Source organism: Dipodomys spectabilis, unplaced genomic scaffold (assembly GCF_019054845.1).
Source record: "Dipodomys spectabilis isolate Male_0828 unplaced genomic scaffold, ASM1905484v1 ptg000096l, whole genome shotgun sequence".
Lineage (NCBI taxonomy): Eukaryota > Metazoa > Chordata > Mammalia > Rodentia > Heteromyidae > Dipodomys > Dipodomys spectabilis.
In genome coordinates, this window is record NW_024870773.1 from 27,422,700 (window position 1) to 27,447,175 (window position 24,476).

The 24,476-nt window shown below is 40.5% G+C and overlaps 1 protein-coding gene across 1 annotated transcript in view; it reads right to left on the reverse strand.

Annotated features, from left to right (window-relative positions):
• The window catches only part of Ryr2 (ryanodine receptor 2), a 413,538-nt gene that overhangs the window by 61,027 nt on the left and 328,035 nt on the right, over positions 1 to 24,476 (reverse strand). The window contains exons 63-77 of the mRNA XM_042686202.1: positions 21,295 to 21,355; positions 19,652 to 19,890; positions 17,973 to 18,054; positions 17,576 to 17,706; positions 15,183 to 15,503; positions 13,518 to 13,758; positions 13,047 to 13,134; positions 11,502 to 11,594; positions 10,537 to 10,707; positions 9,784 to 9,843; positions 8,639 to 8,773; positions 5,697 to 5,809; positions 3,338 to 3,434; positions 2,039 to 2,142; positions 480 to 531 (exon numbers count right to left, since the gene is read on the reverse strand). Of these exons, the coding sequence (XP_042542136.1) occupies positions 480 to 531; positions 2,039 to 2,142; positions 3,338 to 3,434; positions 5,697 to 5,809; positions 8,639 to 8,773; positions 9,784 to 9,843; positions 10,537 to 10,707; positions 11,502 to 11,594; positions 13,047 to 13,134; positions 13,518 to 13,758; positions 15,183 to 15,503; positions 17,576 to 17,706; positions 17,973 to 18,054; positions 19,652 to 19,890; positions 21,295 to 21,355 (1,988 nt within the window). The remainder of the gene's footprint in view (positions 1 to 479; positions 532 to 2,038; positions 2,143 to 3,337; positions 3,435 to 5,696; positions 5,810 to 8,638; positions 8,774 to 9,783; positions 9,844 to 10,536; positions 10,708 to 11,501; positions 11,595 to 13,046; positions 13,135 to 13,517; positions 13,759 to 15,182; positions 15,504 to 17,575; positions 17,707 to 17,972; positions 18,055 to 19,651; positions 19,891 to 21,294; positions 21,356 to 24,476) is intronic.

Consider the following 24,476-nt stretch of genomic DNA (forward strand, 5'->3'; position numbering starts at 1 on the left):
CCCTCAACAGTCCAGGGCTGCCTCTCAGGCTCTACATTGTTCTTAATACTCTTGTTCTTAATACTCTTGATAGATCGTCTACCATTTCATTTACAGAGTTTTCATCTGATCATCTGTAGAAAATTTAATCTTCCCAATCAGATGTTGAACTCTGAGAAGTCACGTGGTGTGTTTGTCTTTTTCAACACATGATCTTTAGGACCTGGGTAACCAGCCAGTGTTTGCTCAACAAATGGATGTTTGGAAAATTAGTCAGTACCCCATTAACAAAATTGTAAAGTAAGAAATGATGGTTGCTTGTCTAGGAAGTGGGGCAGAAATGTGTTCAACAAGTAGAAAACTGAAAACTCATGGGCCTTGTGTTGCTAAGAATTAATAACCTTCTGTTTTAAGCCCCAAATATGTTATTTCTTATCCTTTGCCAAAAGAAAGCAACCTCTCTTTATTAAACATTAAGATCAGGGAGGATATTTATTTACCTTTGCCATAATATCTGCATAGGCCATATATAAAAAATCTTCCTCCAGTTTGCTATGGAAAACAAGAAAAGAAGGCATCATTATTGAAGTAGAAGTCTAGTCACGTGTGGTTAGACCATCATTGTCTCAAATATTTTTCTTGTTTTCTAACAAGCACCATTAAATGAGCACAAAACTTAGGAAACAGTCCTTCAAACATATTTTACAGTAAGCAATCAAAGCGCTCAGAGTTCCTAAACATCCATCACTCCTTACCTTCTAGAAGAGATCTTCAAGTCTCAGAAAAGAAATGAGCTATTGATTTGCCTACAAAGGTAATAACTTTAATTTTCTTCCAGCTATAAGGTTTGAGACAAGAAACTTTAAATGACATGGGAGCTTTTGATGGCAGAAGTAGCACCTATCACTGAATGGGCAGACTCCTCAAATCATGTTACAGTGAGAAACAAACAAGACAACTATAATCTTGACTCTTACAAGTTAATACAAGATAAAATATGCTTAGCATCTTCTTTGTAAAGATGTATGAAAACGATTAAAATATTAGGGGGAAAAGTTTCCCATGAAAAAGTAACAAAAATGTGTAATGCCATTTTTAGCAGTTTAACATTTTGGCTATAAGAAAGAAATTGCTTATGACAAATACCTGAGCTCTTGACAATGCCAGACAGAGTTGCTCTATGCTTAGGGATGAGATGGTTTCGTTAATTGAGAAATAATAAGAGACAGAGAGGGAAAGAGGGAGAGAGAAACGTGAGCGAGCAGGACAGTGAAAGGATGGACCACATTCACTGAGAGGGAGAAAAGTACTCTGTTATGACATGCAGAGACCACGTGAACTCTTCAGGACTTCTGAGAAGACGCGTGTGGAGATGGTTGACAACTCAATGATCTCCCTGGTTCTGAGAGAGGGTCAAGACCCAAGGAAAGTTAGCTTTCTTTCATAAAAAAAGTGAAGGAGATAAAGGTTCTAGAATATTCCCAATGCCTCGGTGTACAGAGTTTATTTTTGCAGCCTCCCCAGTAGTGAGCAGAGGCAGAGACATTGTGATTACTAGGTCTCAAAGTGCATTTTTAAAGTTTATGTCTATAGAAGTGTTCCCTTTGTGACAAGAAGCAAAGAAAATTGGCAATACCCTTAAAACAGACCTCAGAGTTGAGAGATCGCTTGAGTTGAAAGAACAACTTACCCACACCCCTGAAGGGCTTCCTACGACCCACTCAAATGGAGATACCATTTACCTCAGTCTCTAAGCATTTTGACACCAAATTTGGACTTGCGTTCTTTTATATTATTTATAAGGGATTTTTATGATACAGAGAGAAGGCATTTCATTGGGGAAAAAACACAGAATCAACTACATCGGCCTATCACAAAGAACTCCTATTGTAGGTGGGGGACACCTGACAAGGAACGGATGAGGCTCAGGAGCTCAGCCGGAGGCCCACGTCTGCAAACACCGTGGTCTCTCCTGACAGGAGCAAGGTGAAACAAACACGGGACAGGAAAGGAGTTCTTTATTTGTTCCGCCCAGCTCCTAGGAACCCTCCAACCATACCATTTCTCCGTCAAAGCCGTGCGGCTGAACAGAAGGATGAGCTGATGCAGGGGGTCAACTCTCTTAGTGCCTTCATCTTCCTCTGGAGGCTCAGCTCCAGGTTTCTGGAAAAAAAAGTCCAGTGTATGAATGGTGTCACTTAAAAGAGATGTTCACTCAAATTCAGGGGTAAAGCGCAAAAGAGAACCCATCCTTTTTCAGTTTGCATGATGGGTAGTCTATATGAGTGCTGTAATGGATATGTATATATGTATACATTTGTTTATGTATGTGTAACATACATACATAAGGTACATACAGAAACAATGTTATATAAATTACATTACATAATATATATGGTATTACATTATCAATTAAAAACCATGTAGCTTAAAACTGCTATTTTGTAATCTGACAAAAAATTATTATGGGCAAGGATGACCTTCAGAGATAAAAATTTCCCACTGTAATCTCACGAGCAGGTTATAACTAACTGAAAGCGTATTTGCTATGCAAGCTTCAGTTTTGGAGAATATTAAATTTATTAAAAAATTCAGTTTTATATCATAAGTATGAAATTTGAGTCCACATATATGCAGCTGCTTCCCAGATAAAATATTTTATTTGTCTATACAAAGATAGACAAAGAATATAACATGAGGTAATGCTTGAACTGGTTACTAGTTTTTTTTCTCATATTTTCACTTATTTTAAAACAATTAAATTGTGTGGTGGGAGAGAAACTTTAACAACGAGGAAAATTATTAAGCATTTTTCTTTTCTGGAGAATTAATTAATCCTGACTTTTAATTTGATTGCAACCCTGCCTACACATGATGCTAGACTCTCAGGTGTGAAGTCTCACAAGGGTGAGATGAGAGAGACTCAAACTAAGGATCATTGAAGTCTCTGACTACATTGAAAAAATTTCGTGGAACTCTATGCTCAAAATTTTTTTTTTTTTTTGGAAGATGGCTTTTGTCTGCAAACCAGCAACTTTCTATGAGTCTTCAATTTCTTCGGCATTTGATTCCTGAGGTTGGTGGAGTTTGCTGGAAGAGTTTAAAAAGAATAATCCAAGCATGTTTAATTAATAATATATTTGTATTTTTTGTCTGAGATCCCTTAGATAAAGGTAGGAAGCTTTTTCTGCAAACGCTGAGAAGTACCAACTGTGTTTAAGAAAAAAAATATGTTTCTTAAGACCAAGATAGTGCATGGATACTCTCTGTTCTTCAATGTTGCGTAAAAACTCTTCCCACTGACCGTGTTTCAGCAAGCCCAAACCCTTTTCCACTTAAAACAGCACTGAAAACGTACAGCTAAATCTTCAATCAGTTTATCTTCAAAGTAATGCTCTTCTGTCTCAATCCAGGACTTTTCATATCCCTGAAGAAAGAGATTGACAGCCCGATGCCTAAAAGAGAAACACAATTTCAAACAAAATTTTTGTTAAACAAAAGGAAGTTGAAAAGGAGTTCAGTAATACTTTATTACTAGATTTTTCTGTATATTAGAAATTAAATAAAATAAAAATAAGCTTCTCATTCTTGATATTTCTCTTCAGAGGTAGCCCTTTGTAATACACACAGCCAGGCTTCTCAAATCACTTATGGACTTGGATTTAAATCCCAACTTGGCCATTTCTGTGCTTTGTAACATTGGTCAAGTAATTCATGTGTACTTTACATGATCAAAATGAAATATAAAGAATGTTGGATAGAATAGTATCTAGAGAAGCTATTTTTACATAGAATGGCTCTTGATAAGCAATGTAATAAATGTTGATAGAAGAACTAGTCTGAATTCAAAGGAACAATAGACACAGGCCTTGAAAGTCTAGAAAAATAGAAGAAAGGAAGCCTTATAATCAAGGATTATCATAAGGATACAGCCGAGGTGACCGATGGAAGCTATTGATGACACCAGAAGCTAAGCTTGGGAATAACCTAAATAGGCTAAGGAGTCCCGCGACAAATTGTGAGACAGGTTTACGAAGGGCCATCTCCTCTAGAAATCACCACAAATTCTAGACCTGAGAATTTCCAGCACAGCTGTAGGCAGCAGACAAGCTAGGCCCTGGTAAAAATGATGATTGCAGTAAGGTTCAGACATGGATGTTTCTGAAATGCATGTAGGTCTGTCTCACCAAAGCATCAGCCTGAAGTGGGATAGCAAACTCAGTGGGTCTTAGAGTAATAAGTAGGCTCTAAATCTCATTTTCTAATAATGTGTTTTACATCATGACTCTCCCTTGTGGCCACCTCTTCTCATGCACTGTCCTTGCAGCATCATGTCCAGTATAATTATTAGAAAATAAGATTTAGAGGGCTGGGAAGGTGGCTCAGTGGTAGAGCGCTTGCCTTGCACGCCTGAGGCCCTGGGTTCGATTCCTCAGCACCACATAAGCAAAAAGAAAAAAGGCGGAAGTGGCACTGTGGCTCAAGTGGTAGAGTGCTAGCCTTGAGCTGAAGAGCTGAGGGATAGTGCCCAGGCCCAGAGTTCAGGCCCCACGACCGGACCCCCCCCCCAAAAAAAGAAAGAAAATAAGATTTAGAGAAGGACTGTACAGGAGAAAAGGCGAATGGGGCTTGATGGTTCATATTCCATTTGACCACATGGTGATACCAGAACTAGATCAGAGAGCATCGAAGCAGCACAGAGTTTGAGGCAGAAGCCAATACATTTGAGACTCCACACACAGAATGTAATGGTAAGGGATTTTCCCATCTTAGTAAAAGTGCAAAGCATGATGTTTTGTCATTTATCTTGGTGGAGCATTTTGTTTTGTATAACATTTGTTCAGTTACTCAAGGCCAATGGGCCATTCTCTGTCCAAGGTGCTGAAAAATAGAAACAAACAAAACTAAGGAAAGGAACAGATAAAGATGGCTATTGCTCATCCTCAGATGAATAAACAATGATATGCATATCCAAACTACGAATATTGCTTCTCCATTCATAAGTGTGTCATCTATACCTGTGAGAGAAGGTGATAGATCTATCAGACTCATTTGCCTTATTTTCCTGTGAGTCAGGATAGCTCCAGTTCTCTTCATATATATATGTATGTATATATATATATATATATATATGTATATATATATATATATATATATATACACAGACACATATATATATGAATGTAGGTATGTATGTATATATAAAATATACATATATACACATATAATACATACATATATATTATATAATACATATATAATATATATTATATATGCACAAAGTCCCATATGTTCTATATAAGTTCATTCACTTTAACCCCTCTAAATTTTCTAAACAATTTTATGAGTCACTTCTTAGAGTCCCAGATGCAAAAAATCCTAACTTGTTAGAATGTAGTTAAGCAAATAACCTGACCAATGTAATATAGCATAGAAACCATGATACATGGGCTGAAGTCAAGGCAGTTTGACTCTAAAGTACTCATTCCTAAACACTATGTGTTCTTGCATCGAGATGTCCTTTGACAATTACACTGCAGACCTCAGACCTCTGGGAAAAGATCAGCAAGGAAAACAAAGTGAAATATCATGAAAAGAATCAATACATCTCTTCCATCTTTGCTTGGACTACTACACTGCATTTGGACATATTCCACTCACTTACTACTGAGAGGAAAATACCCTTAATTTGTTGTGAGCCTTGAAAGCGTTCTTACCTTGGCAGGTTGTACAAGGGAGCCATCCGGAAGCAGGCCACAACTGCCCTTTTCCTCTGCTTAGACAAGAGCTTGTGCCACACGGCTTTTTTAGATCTCTGAGGATGCTCCACCTGGAGTAGAACAGCACAAATAAACACAGATGGTACCCAAGCTACCCTTCAGAACACTGTATCAGATAGCCGCACTGTGGACCTTAAAGTTATTTTGGTCAAATCTATAACCTAAGTTACCCATGGCCAAATGTGAGATTGTTTCAAACATCCCACCATGTCCTTAGTAAAAGTTTCCTATGTTGTAGAGAGTGTGCTTCACAAGCTTTGTCATCTCTAAAATCAGATGTTAAAGCATTCTGTAGAAAGCCACATTTACTCAGACTCTTTGGGTTTTCTTTCTTTTCTCGGGGCTCTAATTCTTAGGCTGGTGCTTTACCATTGAGGCATGCCTCCAACCATTTTAGGGGCTCCGGTTGATTTTTTGAGAGTCTCATTGTTTTGTTTGTTTTTGCTTGGGCCAGCCTGAACCATGATCCTACTATTTACACTTCCTAACACAGATGGATAGATGGGATGACAGGCACACATACCCACACCCAGCTTCTTCTGTTGAGATGGAGACTCATGATTTTTTCCCCAGACCATGTCAAACTGCAATCCTCCTGATCTCTGTCTCCTAGTATTAGCTAGGTTTATAGACATGGGCTACTGGCCTCAGCCTCTTTAAACATTTGCCATCTATATGAGGAGTTAACCACTTCTTACATACCTACATATCCACAGGAACTAATTTCATCATACGTACTACAGTAGCAAGCATGAAGAGTCAATGACAACTCCACTTCTTTGAAGGAGATGACAAGGCTTTTGCACACAATGTATCAGGAGTGAGTACAGGGATTTTATTTTATAAGAAGGCTCAAATGAAGAACTACTGTGTTAGATAAGGACAAATGCTGATTTTTATGTTACAGGACATAACAAAAGCAGGCTATCAATTTTAACAGATGGTGACTGGAGCTTGAAAGAGAAAAGAGATTAATGATAATAAGTATTAGAAAGAAAGAGTCCCAACAGGGGAGTCTAAGTTAATTAGTAATTGCTAGGCAATTGAGCACTGTACTTCCCAGACTGTAATAGCGACGGCCAGTATATTTAGATTTCTGGAAGAAATAAAAATGTTACATTAGCCAAAAAAGTAAAACTGACTTCATTATCCTTTGCACTAAAGCATCAAAATATGAATACAGTAATACCTTAAAAAACACAATGTCTGGACTATATTTGCTTAGAACTTTTAACAGAACTTGTAGAACTAAAGAACATTTATTTCTGTGGCCCTCTATCCTCCAGGGAATCAATAAAACACTTAAATGCCCACATCAATTTACTTCTTTTCTTCCTGCTCTTCCTGCCTCTGATTCTTTCTTTCTTTCTCTTTCTTTCTTTCTTTCTTCCTCTCTCTCTTTCTTTGTCTCTCTCTTTCTTTCTTTCATTTTTTGGTCATGGGGCTTGAACTCTGGGCCTGGGCGCTGTCCCTCAGCTCTTCAGCTCAAAGCAAGCACTCTACCACTTGAGCCACAATGCCACTTCCAGTTTTCTGGTGGTTTATTGGAGATAAGAGTTTCACAGCTTTTCCTGCCTGGGCTGGCTTTGAACCACTATCCTCAGATCTCAGCCTCCTGAGTAGCTAGGATTACAGGCGTGAGCCACCAGTGCCCGGATTGATTCCTCACTTATAAATGAAAAAAATGGTATAGAAATATATATAATTTTGTTTACCAGAGACATGCGAGCAGACAAGATGCATGACACGGTCACAGAGACACGTGGCATGGCGTAATAGCACCTATGTTTGTCTGGGCCTAGGGTCCAGGCTAGGGGCAGGGCCATAGAACACTTCCATTCCCAGGCACTGGACTGACAGGTTCAGCAACCTATCAGCCAAGTGAAGGCAGGAGTGGACATTTAGATAATATGAAGTATGAATCAAAATGCCTAAAATTGCTATGACAACATATTCGGATATGGCCAAAGGAGATTCAAAGTTAAAATTCATTCTTCAAAACACTTAGGTGACAAAATTCCCAAGCTGGCATTGGACATTTCACTATATCATGTTCAGTAAGCAATATATGTGCCAGGTGAGCACCATAAGAGAGCCCTGGCCTGGTAACCCATCACTGGGAGGGGAACACAGACCCCACCCTGCGGTGTCATCCCCGTGGGAAGAAGACAGTGTTTGGGATGCACAGACTCTACCTGACACCCAGAAATATGGCTGCCCATTCAGGATGGCTCAAGTATTACTCAAGAGACCTGGAAACTCTTGAGCAGAGGGGGGAAAGCAATGAAAACATACAATGGCTCATATGATGACACGGTAGACAACTGCAAAGTTATTATGCAAATGTTTTTCTCATGTGGGTTTTTAATATCCACTTATTACCCTTCCCTAAATGGAATTTATTTCTGATCTTGAAGAGAAATCACTCAAACTATCTCTAATGAAAGGGCAGGTGGAACAAGAAACAAAAGAGAAAACCTTTGAAATATGACACCAGGGAAAGAGAGATCCTCATGTATGCTGTTGCAAATGGAAAGAAAACCGACATAAGCATAAAATGCTTGAAATCAGGCATAACATCCAATTATCTTGCCAGGAAGTTTTAGAGTTCTGTAATTTTAATCATCTGTACGCATTCAGAAATATTTTGAAAAAGATAATAAAACAAAGGACTGGAACCCTTGAAATATATTAGCTATGCAACCACTCACAAGTTTTAAGCTTGGAAAATGTGTAAATTAACTACTAGATACCCTTGAATTACATCTTTATAATTAATAAGTTGAATCTATGTGTCTGGGGGCACAATGTTTAAGAATTCACATAGATCTTCTTTTTGGAAATATGGTGTTCAGTAAATGCAAATCTGATTGAATCACCTGTTCAAGATGGAAAAGTACATTTGCGATATCCAGCACTCTCTCCACTGTCCTCTCTGGATCTGAGGCATCCTCGGTCCTGTTTGGCAAGTCTTTGTAGAGAGCCATCTGCCACCTGATTGCAGGATCCTCCAGCTGAAGGACAAGGGGGAGGGCATAAAGCACAAGGCACTGATGCAAAGTCGTACATAATCTGCAAGTACTTATGAAGCCCAACACAGTCTTAAGGTGTCTGCAGATAGAGCTAGGTCAGGTGAGGAAATCCAGGGGTCCAACGGAGAGCACAGTGACCATCGCTGATACTACACCATTGAACACTGGAAACTTCTGAATTCCTGGTGCTCTTACCATCTGTACAGTAAAGGTTATTTTGTGGGGAAGAGTGGCGCTTGCTTAACCGATGTCCACATGTCACAGTGTACACCAAAATGTCATGTGATGTACTCTAAATATCTATGATCGGGGGGGGGGGGGGGGGGAAATAAAACCACTATACAATGAAAATGGCAGGTAAAGAAGACCCTTGTGATCGTGAATCTTATTCATCTATTTTCACAGGGCATTGTCATTTTTATTATTATTATCATTAAGTAGTTGTACAAAGGAGTTGCCATTTAACAAAGTGGCTTATGAATGCAATCTATCTTGATCAATGGTGAGAATGTTGAAACCTTATTCATTGTAATAAGGTCTACCTTACCATGAGCTGTAATCTACTTTGTGGTGCTTTGGCATCATTCTCTCAGCACGTGAAGGGGACTCCATGCCTGTCTGAGAGGTGGAGATGAAGGGAGGATGCAAAGCCCTTCTTTCTTTTCCCCAGTCTCCTAATGCGTTCACTTTCACAGGTGATAATACCAACTCAGGGAATTTAGAACACAGCTCATTCTCACCGCAACAAAGAACTTAATTGTACATCATTCAGGATGCTTTAACTAAAGATCAGTTGTTACCTTTAGAATATTTCTTTTTTACCACTTTGGTTTTGAATTTTTAACACAAAAGAATTTGGAAGCAGGATAATGACTACTTGAAATGTTTTTCAGTGCCTCCATGGAGAAGGAAAATGATCTACAGCATCATTGTAAAGAGAAATGAGGCGATTTGTAGACATTACAAGTGCATTCGGGTAAAATGTGGCTTACCTTGCCTTGTAAGTGAATATTAGTACGGATGATGTCTCGTACTTCATCCTCGGTGTCTTTCTGTCAAGAAATACATGTTAACTAAAAGGAGGCTTAAAACTTGTCAACTGTCCCCAGTCACTAGATACCACTCAAAGGTCCTTTGCGATCGTGTATGCCTGACAAGTATCTTTGCTAAGATGCCAACCATAGACTCGGGGCACTCTCCTTCAGAAAACTTCCCAACATCGCCGTGCCTGCTTTTATCACACAGGAAGCATATCATCACACAGGAGAATTTGTTTCCAACGCATAGCAAGGAGAGGCTTGCTCAAGCAGAAGGTAAATACACCCCTTCCCCGCAAAGTGCCTTTAGCCCTAATCCTCCACCATGTGGGAAAGACGAGGACTATCCACCTGGGAATGAAACAGACCAGAACTCGCACACAGGGCTTTGCCTGGGTGCCAGCTCTTTCCCCACCTCCCCTCCAGACACTCCTGCCTGGAAGGACAGACAGATGGCTGCTGCACTACTGCTCCAAGGTACCCAGGGTAGGGAGCAATGCCCTCTGAGTCTCACACATATATAACTTCGAAAGAAAACAAGCAACCACTGATGTAAGCCTTATGAAAACAAAATGAAAAACAAAATGGCCTCATAGAGCATGGACATTTGCAAATTAAATGTCATCAAAGAACATGAAGCCAAAGGAAGGCAGGACCTGGTGGTGGAAGGTGAATGGTCGCAACCCCCAGGGTGGAAAGAAGACTTACCAGACTAAACCGGTTTTTGGCCAGTGCTATGAGTTCTTGGTCGCCAGGGGCGCAGATATTGAGGCCGACAGGAAGCAACCGCTTCAGAGCAGCCACGATGAGAGATGTCTGCATGGAGTACCGGTCCCCTTTGCGCTTCATTTTCTTCCTCTCCTGATCAGAAACTGCTGCCTGTGGAACAGAAAACAGCTGGGACAGGTGCCCGGATTCTTACACGCAGGACTAGGAACCTTCTCTGACTCAGTTGTTACTTCTGCCTTCTTGTTTTCTCCTGGTTCTTATTTTTCCGAAAGCAAGCTGTCCTGGAACATTTTTTCCCCTCTTTTGATCTCAGTGTCTTTAAGGTTCTACTCTCTAATTCCAAGGTCATTACAACTCATGAGGACAAGTTCCCGGGTAACTGTCAGAGCCAACAGGCACGCTGTGATGTTACAGAAGCAGAAATGAAGAAGGGCGTGGTAATTTCAGATGTTCTATCATCCTATGTTTTGTTGATGTTGGAGACACTGCCCTTCTCGGGACTAAGACCTTCCAAGGGAAGATCTGATGGACAAATAAACCTCCCAGGGCCCCCATTCCTCCATGTCCACCAAGCTCCCATGCTCCAAGCAAGCTCCGCCCGGCCTGACCATTGCAGAGCCATGCAGCAGACAGCTAAAGATGCCCATGAGGCCCAGGGACCAAGAAAAAGTCTGACTACCCAACCCTGCATCTCCTGCTTAGCCTGATCCACCTAGAAACCACAAGAAAGTCTGGTGCTCGCATTGTGATTTCCTGTGTGACGGCGCTATGTGGTGCGCCCCTGCTGGTTGCATCTCACCAGCCCCAACCCTAGCCAGTCCTTGGGAATCTGATAGAAACCCGCAGGGACCATGATCACGCTGATCAGATCCCACTTCCGAACATTCCAAATGTAGAAAATATGGCAGAACATGAGAGAGGAGTGGAACAGATGAGCATGGTACCTTGGACATCTTTGATTTCGTGTCAGTAATAAGGAAAGACATGTTGTTGATTTCATTCTGCACAACGAAGTTCTGTTCTTCTCTTTTGAAATTCTACCAAAAAAAAAAGAAGAAGAAGAAGAAGAAGAAGAAGCAAAGGGAATGTCAGTTAAACCCAAGCAGAGGAGAAGGTCAGGTAATTAGAGGTCACACAGAAGCCAGTAGCTTTTTCTGAGACAAGCACTGACCTGCTATGTAGCACTTAGCAAGAAAGTCAATCATATGCATTGAGTTTCTGGGTATCTAAAACCTACATGTAGATATGTTTACTTCCAATAAGGCAAAGAAAGATTAAGTCACCAGAGCTCAAAATCACCAGGTAAAAATGATCACTCCAGCACCAACGTAGCTGGTGCCCAGAGTCTATCTTCCTAAGATAAGCCCAGGTTTCTCAAGACTAGTGATGCTAGTGTCTATACTGAGAGATATCTTATCTGTGTTATGACATCTCTTTGCCCACTTTGTATTCGAAAACGTATGAAGAATGAACACATGAATTCACGTTCAACTAACTATTCACAGTGAATACAATCCATAATAACAGACCTGTGTTTCAAAAGCCAATGTGAAAAATGTACATCAAACACATAGAATTTTCTTTTCTTGAAAGTATCCTTAGACATTCATCTGAAAACCTACTAATTATAATACTTTCCTATTCCAAACTCTTGCCCTCTATATACATTTCAAGAAGCTTCACTGGTGTTTTAGCTCTTGAGAGAGTTGGGTGGTGTCAATCTCCCAAGGAAAACAAGTCAGTTTTTCATTTTCTTACGTGATTAATTCCTAGGCTTGTCCTATCTGCCCATTAGCCATGATAGGAAGGATAATGCACCAGAGAAAACAAGGATAGAAGAGCCAATCCATCTCTGTTCTATGGAAGGTGAAGATGAATGGATTTCTTCTACAATTAATTTTTCCTCTGAAATATCCTAGATAGTCTAATGCATCCATTTTAAAGAAGATGCATAGGGTGCGAAATCCTTTTCTGGGCAGGATGATGCTTGCCTGTTCTCTCGGCACGTGGGAGGCAGAGGCAGAAGAATCATCACCAGTTCAGGGCCAGTCAGGGATACACTGAGTTCAAGGCCAGCCTGAACTCTACATAGTAAAATGTAGTCAATGGTGTAGCATTTATTTGTCCAGAGAGTGCATCTTTAATAATAGCATCATAAGCATTGTTTGTTGTCTACATCTGAGTCTGCTGAACATAGTATCAGACATAGAGAAAATAGAATGGAATAACTTTTATAACATGTACATTTCTATCTCTACACTGATACTTAGTATCTGTGGAAGATCTAAAATAATTTTCCACAGATAATGAATATTTAAATATGTGTGTATATATACATATATATATATATATATACACATACATACATACATATGTGTATACACACATATTTGGTGCTGGGGACTGAATACATTGAAAAACATTGTCACAGCCAGTTACCATGGGGATGGACACATCAAACAATAGACTGTCCCTCTTCTTACACTTACATGGGACTTGGACCAGTAGATAAAGACTTCGGCCACCATCCGGAACAGTTCCTCCGCTTCTGGGTTAGGTTCCTTCAGCCATTTTGCTCTGGATCACATAAGTAAAGTGATTTCTCAGTTATGCCTTAGACTTTTTTTAATTACCATCACCAAAATCACCAAAGTTAAATGTGTTGATCACAGAGCTCACAATAATTTTAGTGTACATTCAAGACAGTTAAAACACATAAACATCATAACTGTCCAATGTCTTTTATCTGCCAAAGCTAGGATACTTCAGAATATAATTTCCAATCTTAAATTTAAAAGGCCTGATGACAAAAAAAAAAAATGCATCTACCCAATAAACACATCTATGTTCTAACCATGAACAAGCTCCGGTCCAATCAGTGAAGGAAACAATTCAATAAAGTGTGAAGAGCCAAGTGAGGTTGGGGCTGACTGGGTGTGAGTGACTTGGAGGCCGGGTACCTGTTATAGTCCACAAATCGAATCAAGAGAGGGTAGAAGGCGTAGAGATCTCTGGCCAGTGTGGTGAACTCATCGAGAATGAGGAGCTCAGCCTCCGACATGTCCCCTCTGGCCTCGGCTTTCAGATGGTCTTCCTCCGAGACCACCATGGCCGCCTTCTTCTTCAGTTTCTCCATTAATGGCAGGAAGTGTGTTTTCAAGAGCTGAGGTTTCACTTTGTTGATGATAGGCTGGGAGAATACTGTTGGGAGACAGACAATAGAAAGCTGCTCTGATAAATGTCCTAAAATGAGGACAGGTTCTAATGGCAGTCGCTATGTAAATGCTCACACCCCTCTCTCCTTCGGGACAGAACCCATGTCACCATGGTTTTCCTAGCCCAGTACCAAATTCACAGCTCATGGTCAAAAGCAATTATTTAATATGAATTGAATGTGCTTAATTAAAAAAAAATCAATAGCTAGTTTCGAGTAGAAAGAAAACAATTAGTTCAATAATTAGTCTTGCAGAGATCAACTATTTTCAGCTAAAGTCAAGTCCAAAATTGGGCTTGGAGACAGCTGATGCTGTATCACACAAGGCCACCACACCTCCATCCTTACTCTGTTATCTTATTTCATAATAGTTCTGGCCATCAGTTGTGGTTCTAAAGCATTTCCCTTAAAAGTAAAACATGTCTATACTGGAAAAACAAATGAGCCATAACCGCCAACCCACATTTTCACAGCACTGGTGTTATTTCTGTGGAGTTTTCTTTGATAAACTATAAACACATATATTATACCCATATCATGTTGAATTTTTTAAAAATCCTTTCATTTTACCCTATAGGATGTCATAAGCATTCCCCAAGGAATGCTGAAATTTCAGTGTTTAAAAATGGCAGGATAGGGCTGGGAAGTTGGCTCAGTGGTAAGAGTGCTTGCCTCGCATGCATGAGGCCCTGGGTTCAATTCCTCAGCACCACATAAGCAGAAAAAAAGCTGGAAATGGTGCTCAAGTGGTAGAGCGCTAGCCTTGAGCTGAGGGACAGCTCCCAGGCCCAGAGTTCAGACCCCACCACCCGACCCAAAAAAAAAAAAAATGGCAGGATATTCTGGTCTGAAAATGTCTATCGCCTTCTTAACCACATTGCAGTTGCTCGTTTAAAAAAAATCAGTATAAATCTGCAGTGATAGAAGGTAAACTTTACTGTAAAACAGATGACTTCTTGATTATTCCTCATACAAGATGTAAAAACAGTGATTGTTTCAAAAGCTGGCTTTATTTTTATCTTGATCTGCACAATCTTTTGCTTTTTTACTAATTATTACTAACGGAACTTATGCACATCATCCAATCAGGGAAATGTCTACTTGAAAGTAGTAATGAACTACCCAATGTCTGATTACATCCATATTTTTCCCCAAAGAAATAGCATGACAGAAATAATCATTTTTTGAGCACAGAAGAAAATATTAATAAAGATGGGTGGGAAACTTCTAATTTTCTGTCTTCCAAATCATGTGGGGCATAAAACAAATTTATTATTCCATGCTTTCCGATCCTTTCTCTCTCCTTTTTGACAATTATCTTCAAATCATTGCTGAATGTGTCCTTCCTTCATTCTCATCCCCCATCACCCCAGTCTGTTCCTCGCTTCCCAGTTGGTTTTCCAGGCCGTACCTGCCAACCTCTTCATCCAGGCTCCCTCGTCAATGCCCAGGTTGTTGTAGATGATCTTCAGGATGTTGCCGAGGAGCGTGTTCATGTGCTCGGAGTTGAGGGCCGTGCAGCAGGCCTCTGCCCTCTCGGGGTTGTTCTCAGGCCCATGCTCCCACCACCGGGACATGTAGCTGCACAGCATAGGCAGCACCACCTCCATCACATGAGGCATCTGGGTGTAGCGGATGCCGGATTCAGCCAGCTCCACGATCTCCTCCATGAGCTTCTCCAGGGATGGTATGTTTGGACACACGTCTTCCACATTTGCCGGCAAACTAAGAGCTGCAGAAGCATGGATAAAACGGACCCTGTTCATTGGGAAATGAACTGGCACCATGTGGCAGATTGATGTATGCCACAAATACATCACTGGCATGATTAACTTACTGTGACCCCTGACCCTAGCCCTGCATGCAACAGACACGAGCAATGGTCTCATGGTGAGCCTCAGAGCTGGGTGAGCCCTGCTGGCTCTCAACTGACTTCCTTTCCCTCTGCCAGACATTGCAGTCTCTCTTTTCCCCAAGTTCCTATTTTACCCTTGCTCTCATGATGAAGTGCTGGAATTTTCTCCGAATGCACCAGCTTCAGTTTCCTGATTTCAGGCTCCAGATATTCTTAATCAAAAATGGTTTTCTTTTTGCCCCTCATATTGTTTATTCTCAACTGTATTACACATGTTCATCAATCTCTCTCCTACTTCTACAAATTAAAGCTCCCTGGGGAGAAGAATTGCAGCTTCATGCAGATCACAGCTCCTCTACCTACCACAGCACCTCCCAAAATTACTTCTCAGCTGGCAAAAGATAAATGGAGTCGTTAACTTTAATTCATTTACTTTGTTATGCAAACGTGTCATAGAAACATGAGCAGGTAAATTATCTGATTTGTATATTTCCTCATCTGTAAAGAAATACCAATCTGTTCCATTCTTGACTCATGAGAAAAATACTCATGCTTTAGGATCTCGCCTTACTAAGATAATGGTATGTGTTTATTCAGATTAATAATTTAAATTTAACCAGTGTTCATAAACTAATTATAAAAGTGCACTGTGCAAATTACGTTGAAAACTGTGAGTGCCTGTTCAACATTATTTGTCTCTAACTTCATCTACTATATGAAGTCAAAACTGTAAACAGAGCAAATTGAATAATTATGTGAGTCTTTAAAAGATTCCTTCCTACTAATGAAGATAGGATCACAGTTCGAAGGCAGCCTGGCCAGAGCAGTCTGAGATTCTTATCTCCAAATAACCAGCTCAAAGAAAGAAATAAGCCAGAAGTAGAGACGTGGCTGAAGTGGCAGAGTGCCAGCCTTGAGCAAAAACAAGCAAGAGCATATAGCCCTGAGTTCAATGTCATCAGCCAAGAGCTCCTGGTAAAACACCAGATACTCAGAGATGTCCACTGACCGGTACATGTGTGTCTAAGAACAGCCAAAAGTACCAGAGAACTTTAGGGCTATTAGCAAACCACCCAAACACTGTAGACTTTACAAGACTCAGAGAAAACCAAACAGAAGCCAATCCCACAAGAGGGTGTGGGTGGTATGTGCAGGCTCTCAGGGCTGTGCTCTGATTGGTCTGAGATGCCACTTAAGAGAGTGATTTCTGCTTGCTTGTTTATCCAATGCAACATAAATTAGAGTTCATAAATGCCAATCACTGCACTCATCAGTTGTACAAGCCTAGGCTTATCTACCCGGGAGATGATCCACTATTCTTCAGGCACTCTGAAGCCAGAGCACTCTCTATGTCCATAACCTGTGTACTAACAAACGCATGAACACACACACACACAGACACTGAGAGACACACACCAGGGACAGGTACAAAATTAGAATTCTTGCCTGTCTCTGAGATCTTTCTGCAAATTTTTCAATGACAAAATATGCAATCAAACAAAAAGTCCACCTGGAGTGAAATTATCGTGATGACTCAGATATGGTTGGTGAGTCCGGAATCCTGAAGGGGTCACACATCCCTACATGTGCTGAGTAAGAACACCATGACCTCTGCTGACTGACTGAAAAACCAGTGCATCAGAAACCAGAGGGACTAACTTGGTCCATACTGGCTGATCATTTTGTCTACAATATTGTCACTATTGTCACAATAGTGTTGTCTATGGTCCATAAATATAGAACCAGTTAAACAGATTTTTCTTTCACAAGCATTAGGGGAGTAGCACACAGCACTCTAAAATAATAGAAGTCCCAACAAAGACCATGTGCAGAATCACTGTACAGGACAATGCGTGCGGTGTAATACGATGCAATGCAAAACAACACAACGCAATACATGCCATCTTGTCTCAGCTTCATTTCTCACACTGCTTGTGCTCCCACATTACCTGCTCTCTCGCGCGAGGACTTGGTGTTGTAGATAGAGTAGATGTTGTGCTTGTCCAGATGTGTTTCCAGAAATGCAACCGGGAAGGCACCAGCGAAAGCAGCCAGACAGCCTCCCAGCGCCGAGCGCTGCCTGCAAGGCAGGCACACAGTGTTTTATGTCTTCCAAGGGAAGAACTGAAGAAGCTACATTTAGATCGCTGAATTCAAACTCGAATAAAATCAACCCCCCCAAAAAAATCTGGTTTCCCTATGTAAAACGCATGCACTTTCAAAAGCAAAGTTCCCTCCACTTAGTAGAAGCTAAATGGTCCTTTTTTAGAAAAGAAAGAAGCTAGAGACAGTACAGCGTTTACATGGAACAGCTACTCATGTGAACTTAAACTTTTAAATTCTTACCTCTCCACATAAATACTCTTGCTGGTTCCCAAAGCATATAAGCTAGTTAGAATCCTGTAGCAAGACACCTGTACATCTTCCACTAAAGAACAAAAGAGAATCTCACTGGAAAAATGATTATTTGGTCCACCACTTAACAAAGTTCTTATTCAAGGCATGCTAACATTATGTTATTTTGAAAACAGAAAATAAGAACAAACTTCTAGAATAAAACAAAAAGCCCTTTCAGTCAACATTCTTTGATGAAGAGATTCTAAGTGTGTCACTATTACTCAGAGCATTCTAGAAACATTTTCTTTGTAATTTTTTCAAGGTATGAAAATGAATTTTTTCCAGTAATTATACATAAAATAACTGGAGAGAAAGGGCATACAGGTAAATGTTTTACCTTATTCCAAAGGTAAATAAGGGCTACCTCTTTTGGCATATGTAAAGTATGTGTGGACCACGTCTTTTCTTCATAAGTAAGTTATTATAACACGTTTCCTCAAATGCAAATAACTAAGAGGGAGCAGTCTGTTCGTTACTACTCAGATGGCCTGACACTCAAAGCAAGGCAGTGTTTGGTTCTAGAAAATCAAGTCAAACCCAATAAAACACATTGCAAAGTGAGAGTTGTTCTCATACCCACAAGGGCTACCAAGTCCCCCTGAACACATCATGACATAAAGGAAGCGGGCATTCCTGTCCCCAGACCTATCACACATACACCCCAGCCATAAGCGGCCCTCACACTGGCTAAAACTGAGATTTCACAGCAAGCAGCTGCTGCAGCCCCTGAATAGCATAGAGGTTTGAACGCAGTGTCGGGAACCTGCAGAATTAAGTCTGCCAAAGAGGCCCGGTTGGTTCCCACGTCCGTGTCATCAGCACAGCTTGTGTGTTACCTTTCTACTTCACCTTGGGCACTACGTGGACATGTCTACTAACTACAGCCAAAATGTCAGCTGACTAAGTCCCTATAAACACTGACTAAATCTACCCAGCACCAGTGGCTCATGCTGGTAATCCTAATGGCTCAGGAGGCTAAGATCTGAGGGCTGCGGTTCAAAACCAGTCTGGGCAGGAAAGTCCATGAGACTCTTCTCTTCAACTGACCACTAAAAAGCTAAGGGTCTTATAGTGCCAGCCTTGAGAGAAAAAAAAGTGAAGAGCCAGCTCTGAGGCCTGGGTTGCAAGTCCCAGAACTGGAACAAAATAATGACTAAATCCTGTATAGACAAGGTATCAGGGGCCTACCCCAAACTTAATCTGATCCTTTAGACTTGGGTTTTGTCTCATGTCCTTCCTATTACTTCCTGCTTGTAGAAACCATCTTTTCGAGCCAGAACTGACTAGAAAACACTTAACGTGGTAGGCATACTGTATAGTCCCAGCACATTTGAGAATTTACATGGAAAGAGGCAATAGAGAAAGGTGAGAGTTTGGAAGCGGACCTTTAACCACAGAGAAGCAATTGTCCACAACCAGTCCCTCCCTGGTCCCCTCTGGAAGTCCATGCTCTTAAGAAATCTGTCTCTGTAAGAACAGTTTCTGTAATGCACAGGTTTTGAACAAAAAGAAAGGGGAGGGGTTAATATAGCTAGGTGTGTGTGTGTGTGTGCGCTTGTGCATGTATGTGTCATACTTTCCAGTTATATTATTTCAAAAGCAAAACCCTGCAGTCTAGGTGTACATACATATCAGATCTTCTCCAAACTGGTGCTGGCCGATATGCTCAAATAAGGAGGACAGCATAGGCAGGAGCGCCACGGTGGTGTAGTTGATGATCTGCGTGACCCCCTTGGGCTGGTTCCGGGTGTGCGTGAACTGGCCCTGCTTGAGGTTTTCTATGGTTTTCTCCAGATCCTCGGCGGCATTGTCCAGGAAAGCTCGAAGAGCGCTCTTCACACTGTCCAGGCCCGTCTTCATCACAGTCCTGGGGAATCGAGGAGGCGGGGCATGGGCCTTCAACAGCAGCCACAGATGCCCTCCGTGAGCTTAGCTTTCCCTTACCATGCCGTCACTCCACTATTTATTCTAATACATCCACCCAAACACAGCTTTTTCGTGACACTGCAAGCTCCAGGAATGCTGCTCTAGAAACCGTTTGGGAAAACGGCAGCATCTTTGACTTCATCATGAGCCTCAAACTTGACGCTTCCCCAACAGTGGCCCCAAATTTTGAGATACTTATTTTATTACTAGCACAAAGCTGCTTCGGGGCCAGTGCCCTCATCCCAGGCTCCACAAAATGAGAGTATTTTCGGAGTCAATAAGCATGAAAGACACATTTAACACTGGCTGAACCTTGTCACCCAACACTGCAAAGCATTGGTACTGTCAAGCACAGCAATCCAGGGTCTCCTCACAAAGCCAGTGGAGGCTGACCTTTGCACAGAAGTGATGTCCTAGAGCCATTATTTTTTAGTAGAAAACAGAGGTACCCGATGGGGTCCCCTTTCTTTCCATTATAGAAAAGAACTCTAGGAAAGCCCTAAATACAAGAATGGAAAAAAATCAAAGAATGTTCTCAGCAGGCACTTTAGGGATTTCATTCAGACTTTTCCTGGATAGTATATGAACTAAGTGTATGGCTTAAAGGAACAGTGCAATTGCGCTTATCAACTGATGATACTTTTGGTCAGGAGCCTGGATTTCTGGAAATGTTGACAACAGGAAAGAGTAGATGATACACTGACTTAGGAAACAGCAGTCCGCCTACATAATCAAGCATGCATTATGCATCCCCAAAGTGAAGATAAACCTCTTCCCACATGTCCACAGAGTAAAACTTCACCAACGGTGAGTACAGCTGCCCGGAAGCTCAGAGTCCTTATGGTTATCATTTACTATTTGGTCCTCAGCTGAGGCAATCACAATTTTATCCACAGATATATTCTGAGTTGCTACAGAAATTACTAGAAATTTAAATAACCTATGTATGGTTGCAAAAATAAACTGCCCATGTATTGGTCACTTAGAAAAAAGGTTTTCTGGGCTGGGAAGGTGGCTCAGTGGTAGAGCGCTTGCCTTGCATGCATGAGGCCCTAGGCTCGATGCCCCAGCACCACATAAGCAAAAAGATAAAAAGCCGGAAGTGGCGCTGTGGCTCAAGTGGTAGAGCACTAGCCTTGAGCTGAAGAGCTGAGGGACAGCGCCCAGGCCCAGAGTTCAGGCCCCATGACCAGACCCAAAAAAAAAAAGAAAAAAGAAAAAAGGTTTCCTTTTACTTGTGCTAAAATCTTTGATAACAACCCACAGACTCAACATATTGGGTACTTGAAAGAAATTATCTATCAGTATTATATTAATTGATTTCAATACAAATGTGTCCTTTTACCTGGCATCCAATGTCTGACCCAAAATATGAAGACAGTTGACAATTGATGTGGCATCATTTCCTAAAGGGAAAACAAATGCTGTATAAATTGCCCTGAGGATTTTTTTTCTTTACCATTCTTCTTTCCTATTGATATTTTCGTGGCCTCCCAGAAGAAAAAAAATGTTGGTGGATGGCACAAATCAGTAATAATTTAAAAGGCTTTTTAATCATCATTTTAAGTCATGCAGTTTTTTTTCTTTCTGCTTCAAAGTGGTTATGCAATGTAAGTAGAAAAGCAAATACAACATGTCTTACCAAATAGCTGGCATGCCCAAGAAGCATTCAAAGGCATTGCACAAAGCCAAGATTTAGCCGAATTCTTCCAAATCATTCTCTCCACACTAACACACCTCAAGCCAGTCAGCTCAGATCCCTTATGAGATGTGAAGCTAAATGCCCAAACATTTTAATTCCATTGCAATTACTCCAGGTGGCTCTGCCTTCTTATTTCATTCAATTGCCTCAAGATGAACTCATCTGCCTGAATTCTATCACAGTGAGATAAAGTGATTTCCTCAGTGTTGTTGGTCTTTGACAGAAAGGAAGTGTGGAGCCAGCATGTCAAGGTTAAATCAGAGGTGGAAGAAGTTAAGGCCCAGGGAAGAGGTGTGAAAACTAACTCTGCCCTCAACTACTGTGAGATCCAGTCAAATCCAAGGGTACATTGTATGGTCAGGATGGAGATAGGAGTGGTGGAAGAAAAGCATGGATTTTGCTTTGTGATGGGTATTCAAAGCAAATGAAATAATGAATCCCAAATACTTTTGACCACTACAGTATAATGTTATCAGCTCCTCATTCTGTGATTTCATTACACACTGCACACACTACACACACACACACATACATACACACACACACACACACACACACACACATACATGCACGCACACACACACATACTCATCTCCTGGGCCATTAGGGTAATAAGGCTTATTTCAATGTAAGTTTTTAATATACCATTTGAATATGTTTCAGTGTTTATTCACAAAATGTCTCCTCAGATAGCCAGATGTGATGGTTAAGGCCTGTATTGTAAATTCAAGGCAGCCTGAGCTACATAGTGAGACACTATGTCAGTTAAAAATATAAGATAATAATATATGACTAAGGGCTGGGAGGTGGCTCAGTGGTAGAGCGCTTGCCTTGCATGCCTGAGGTCCTGGGTTCGATTCTTCAGCACCACATAAGCAAAAAGAAAAAAGCCGGAAGTGGCGCTGTGGCTCAAGTGGTAGAGCGCTAGCCTTGAGCTGAAGAGCTGAGGGACAGCACCCAGGCCCAGAGTTCAGGCCCCATGACCGGACCAAAAATAAATAAATAAATAAATAATATATATCACTAAAATACACATCCAATTAATAATCGTCTTAAAACATGGGCATTTGGAGACATAATACAAAGAAGAAAAATATATTTATTATTGAGATGCTAAAGTTTTTCAGAAACTGTCTCATTCATATTCAAATCTCAGAATCTCCAGTGCTAATGAAGGAAAAAATTAGTAGAAAGGCAGAAAGTTCTGCCTGGATAGTGGGACTGTCAGTCCCAAGACTTCTACTCTAGCCCTTGAACATGCCATTCACTTAATTACTGCAACAAAAAAGTATGAAATCCTAGGCACTCTCAATAATAATAGGAGTAATAAAATGCAATAGTCCTCGGGGTACTTGAATTTGATGGGGATATAATAATAAACCATTAAGCCAAAAGTCAGCATATGAGTTAGCATCTTGAAATAAATAAGGAAGTAGGGATTGGATAGACTGTAAGTGCTCATGAATCCCTCCCTCAAGGGTGGTTCTTTTCAATATCGTGTGTTTATAGCAGTGTCTGAATGTGTGAACAGGCACATACATAGCACATAATCCACATAATTGAAATCACACCTCATAACTGACTCTAAAAACAGCAGATCACATTGGATTTCAAATAACATTGTGACAATCCTCTAATACACCTCACTAAATAATTAAAATGTCGATCTTGAAGAACATTTAGTAAAAAATATAAAAGACTGTCTTGTATTTTAATCCTAAACTGGTTTTTTGTTTTGTTTTGAACATATGTATGTAACTCAGGAATTCTCCATGCAATCACAGATTTTACTGTCGGGAACTACTTGTGTCTTGGAATCTGAAATACTGCAGATTCCTAGAATGGTCTCTTTTCTTCTCTGGAAACAGTGACAGCAAACATTCTACTTTTTACTCCCTGTTTTTCTAATATGACTCTTGAAATAATGTCTCATTATGACCTTTGGAAAAAAATGTCTAATTGTATCAGAAGCCCTGGTGATCACACAAAATAAAATTACGCTAGAAGATAAAACGTTCTCTCAAAATACTGAGGGGATAGAGAGAAATTGGCGAGTGTCAATGACTTAATACTTCTGAAGGCTATCATACTGGAAAGAGTAAAAGTATTGGCTCTCTAATTTAGTGAGAAATTTCAGTTAAATGGAGAACCCATTTTGGTTTACTCCATATGCTATTCATGGGTACCAACATCAAGAAATTCCCTCATTAATGCAACATTCAATAGAAAGAAACAAGAAATGTCTATCATGTTCCAAAATTACTTTCTGATACTATTTTTATTATAAATGTCTGATTCCAATTTTTCTCAATTTATCTCTCCTTATGAAATGGGCTCTTTCCTAGGATACACTGGGTAAATCTAGAAAGTCCTTCCTGGTCATTCATATAAGTAACAATGATCAGGAAATAGAAGCAGATTGGGTGAGGCTGAGTTTCCTGGTACTTAAGTGATTCTTCCCTTCATTATAGATCTCCTACCAAACTAAGCACACTCGTAACCTTGCTAGAGATACAAGCATATATTAATTTTCTAATAGTCCTGATAGAGAACAGCAGTCATCATTTAAGTACCTGCAGAGTTTGGGGAAGAGACATCAAGAAGGTATAACCTAATCTACTAATTCAATATGAAGGAGAGGTACCAGATGAAAGAATTCTGTATATGAACTTTAGCATTTAATTTCCAAAACTCTTTCAAATGTGAAGATTCACACACTGGTTTATATTAGGTACATATACTCACTCAGAAGGAAAAAAAGGTAAAGTGTAATGAATCCTACTCCCTTATTTGCAACAACTAGTATATGTCTGAGTCAAGGAGAA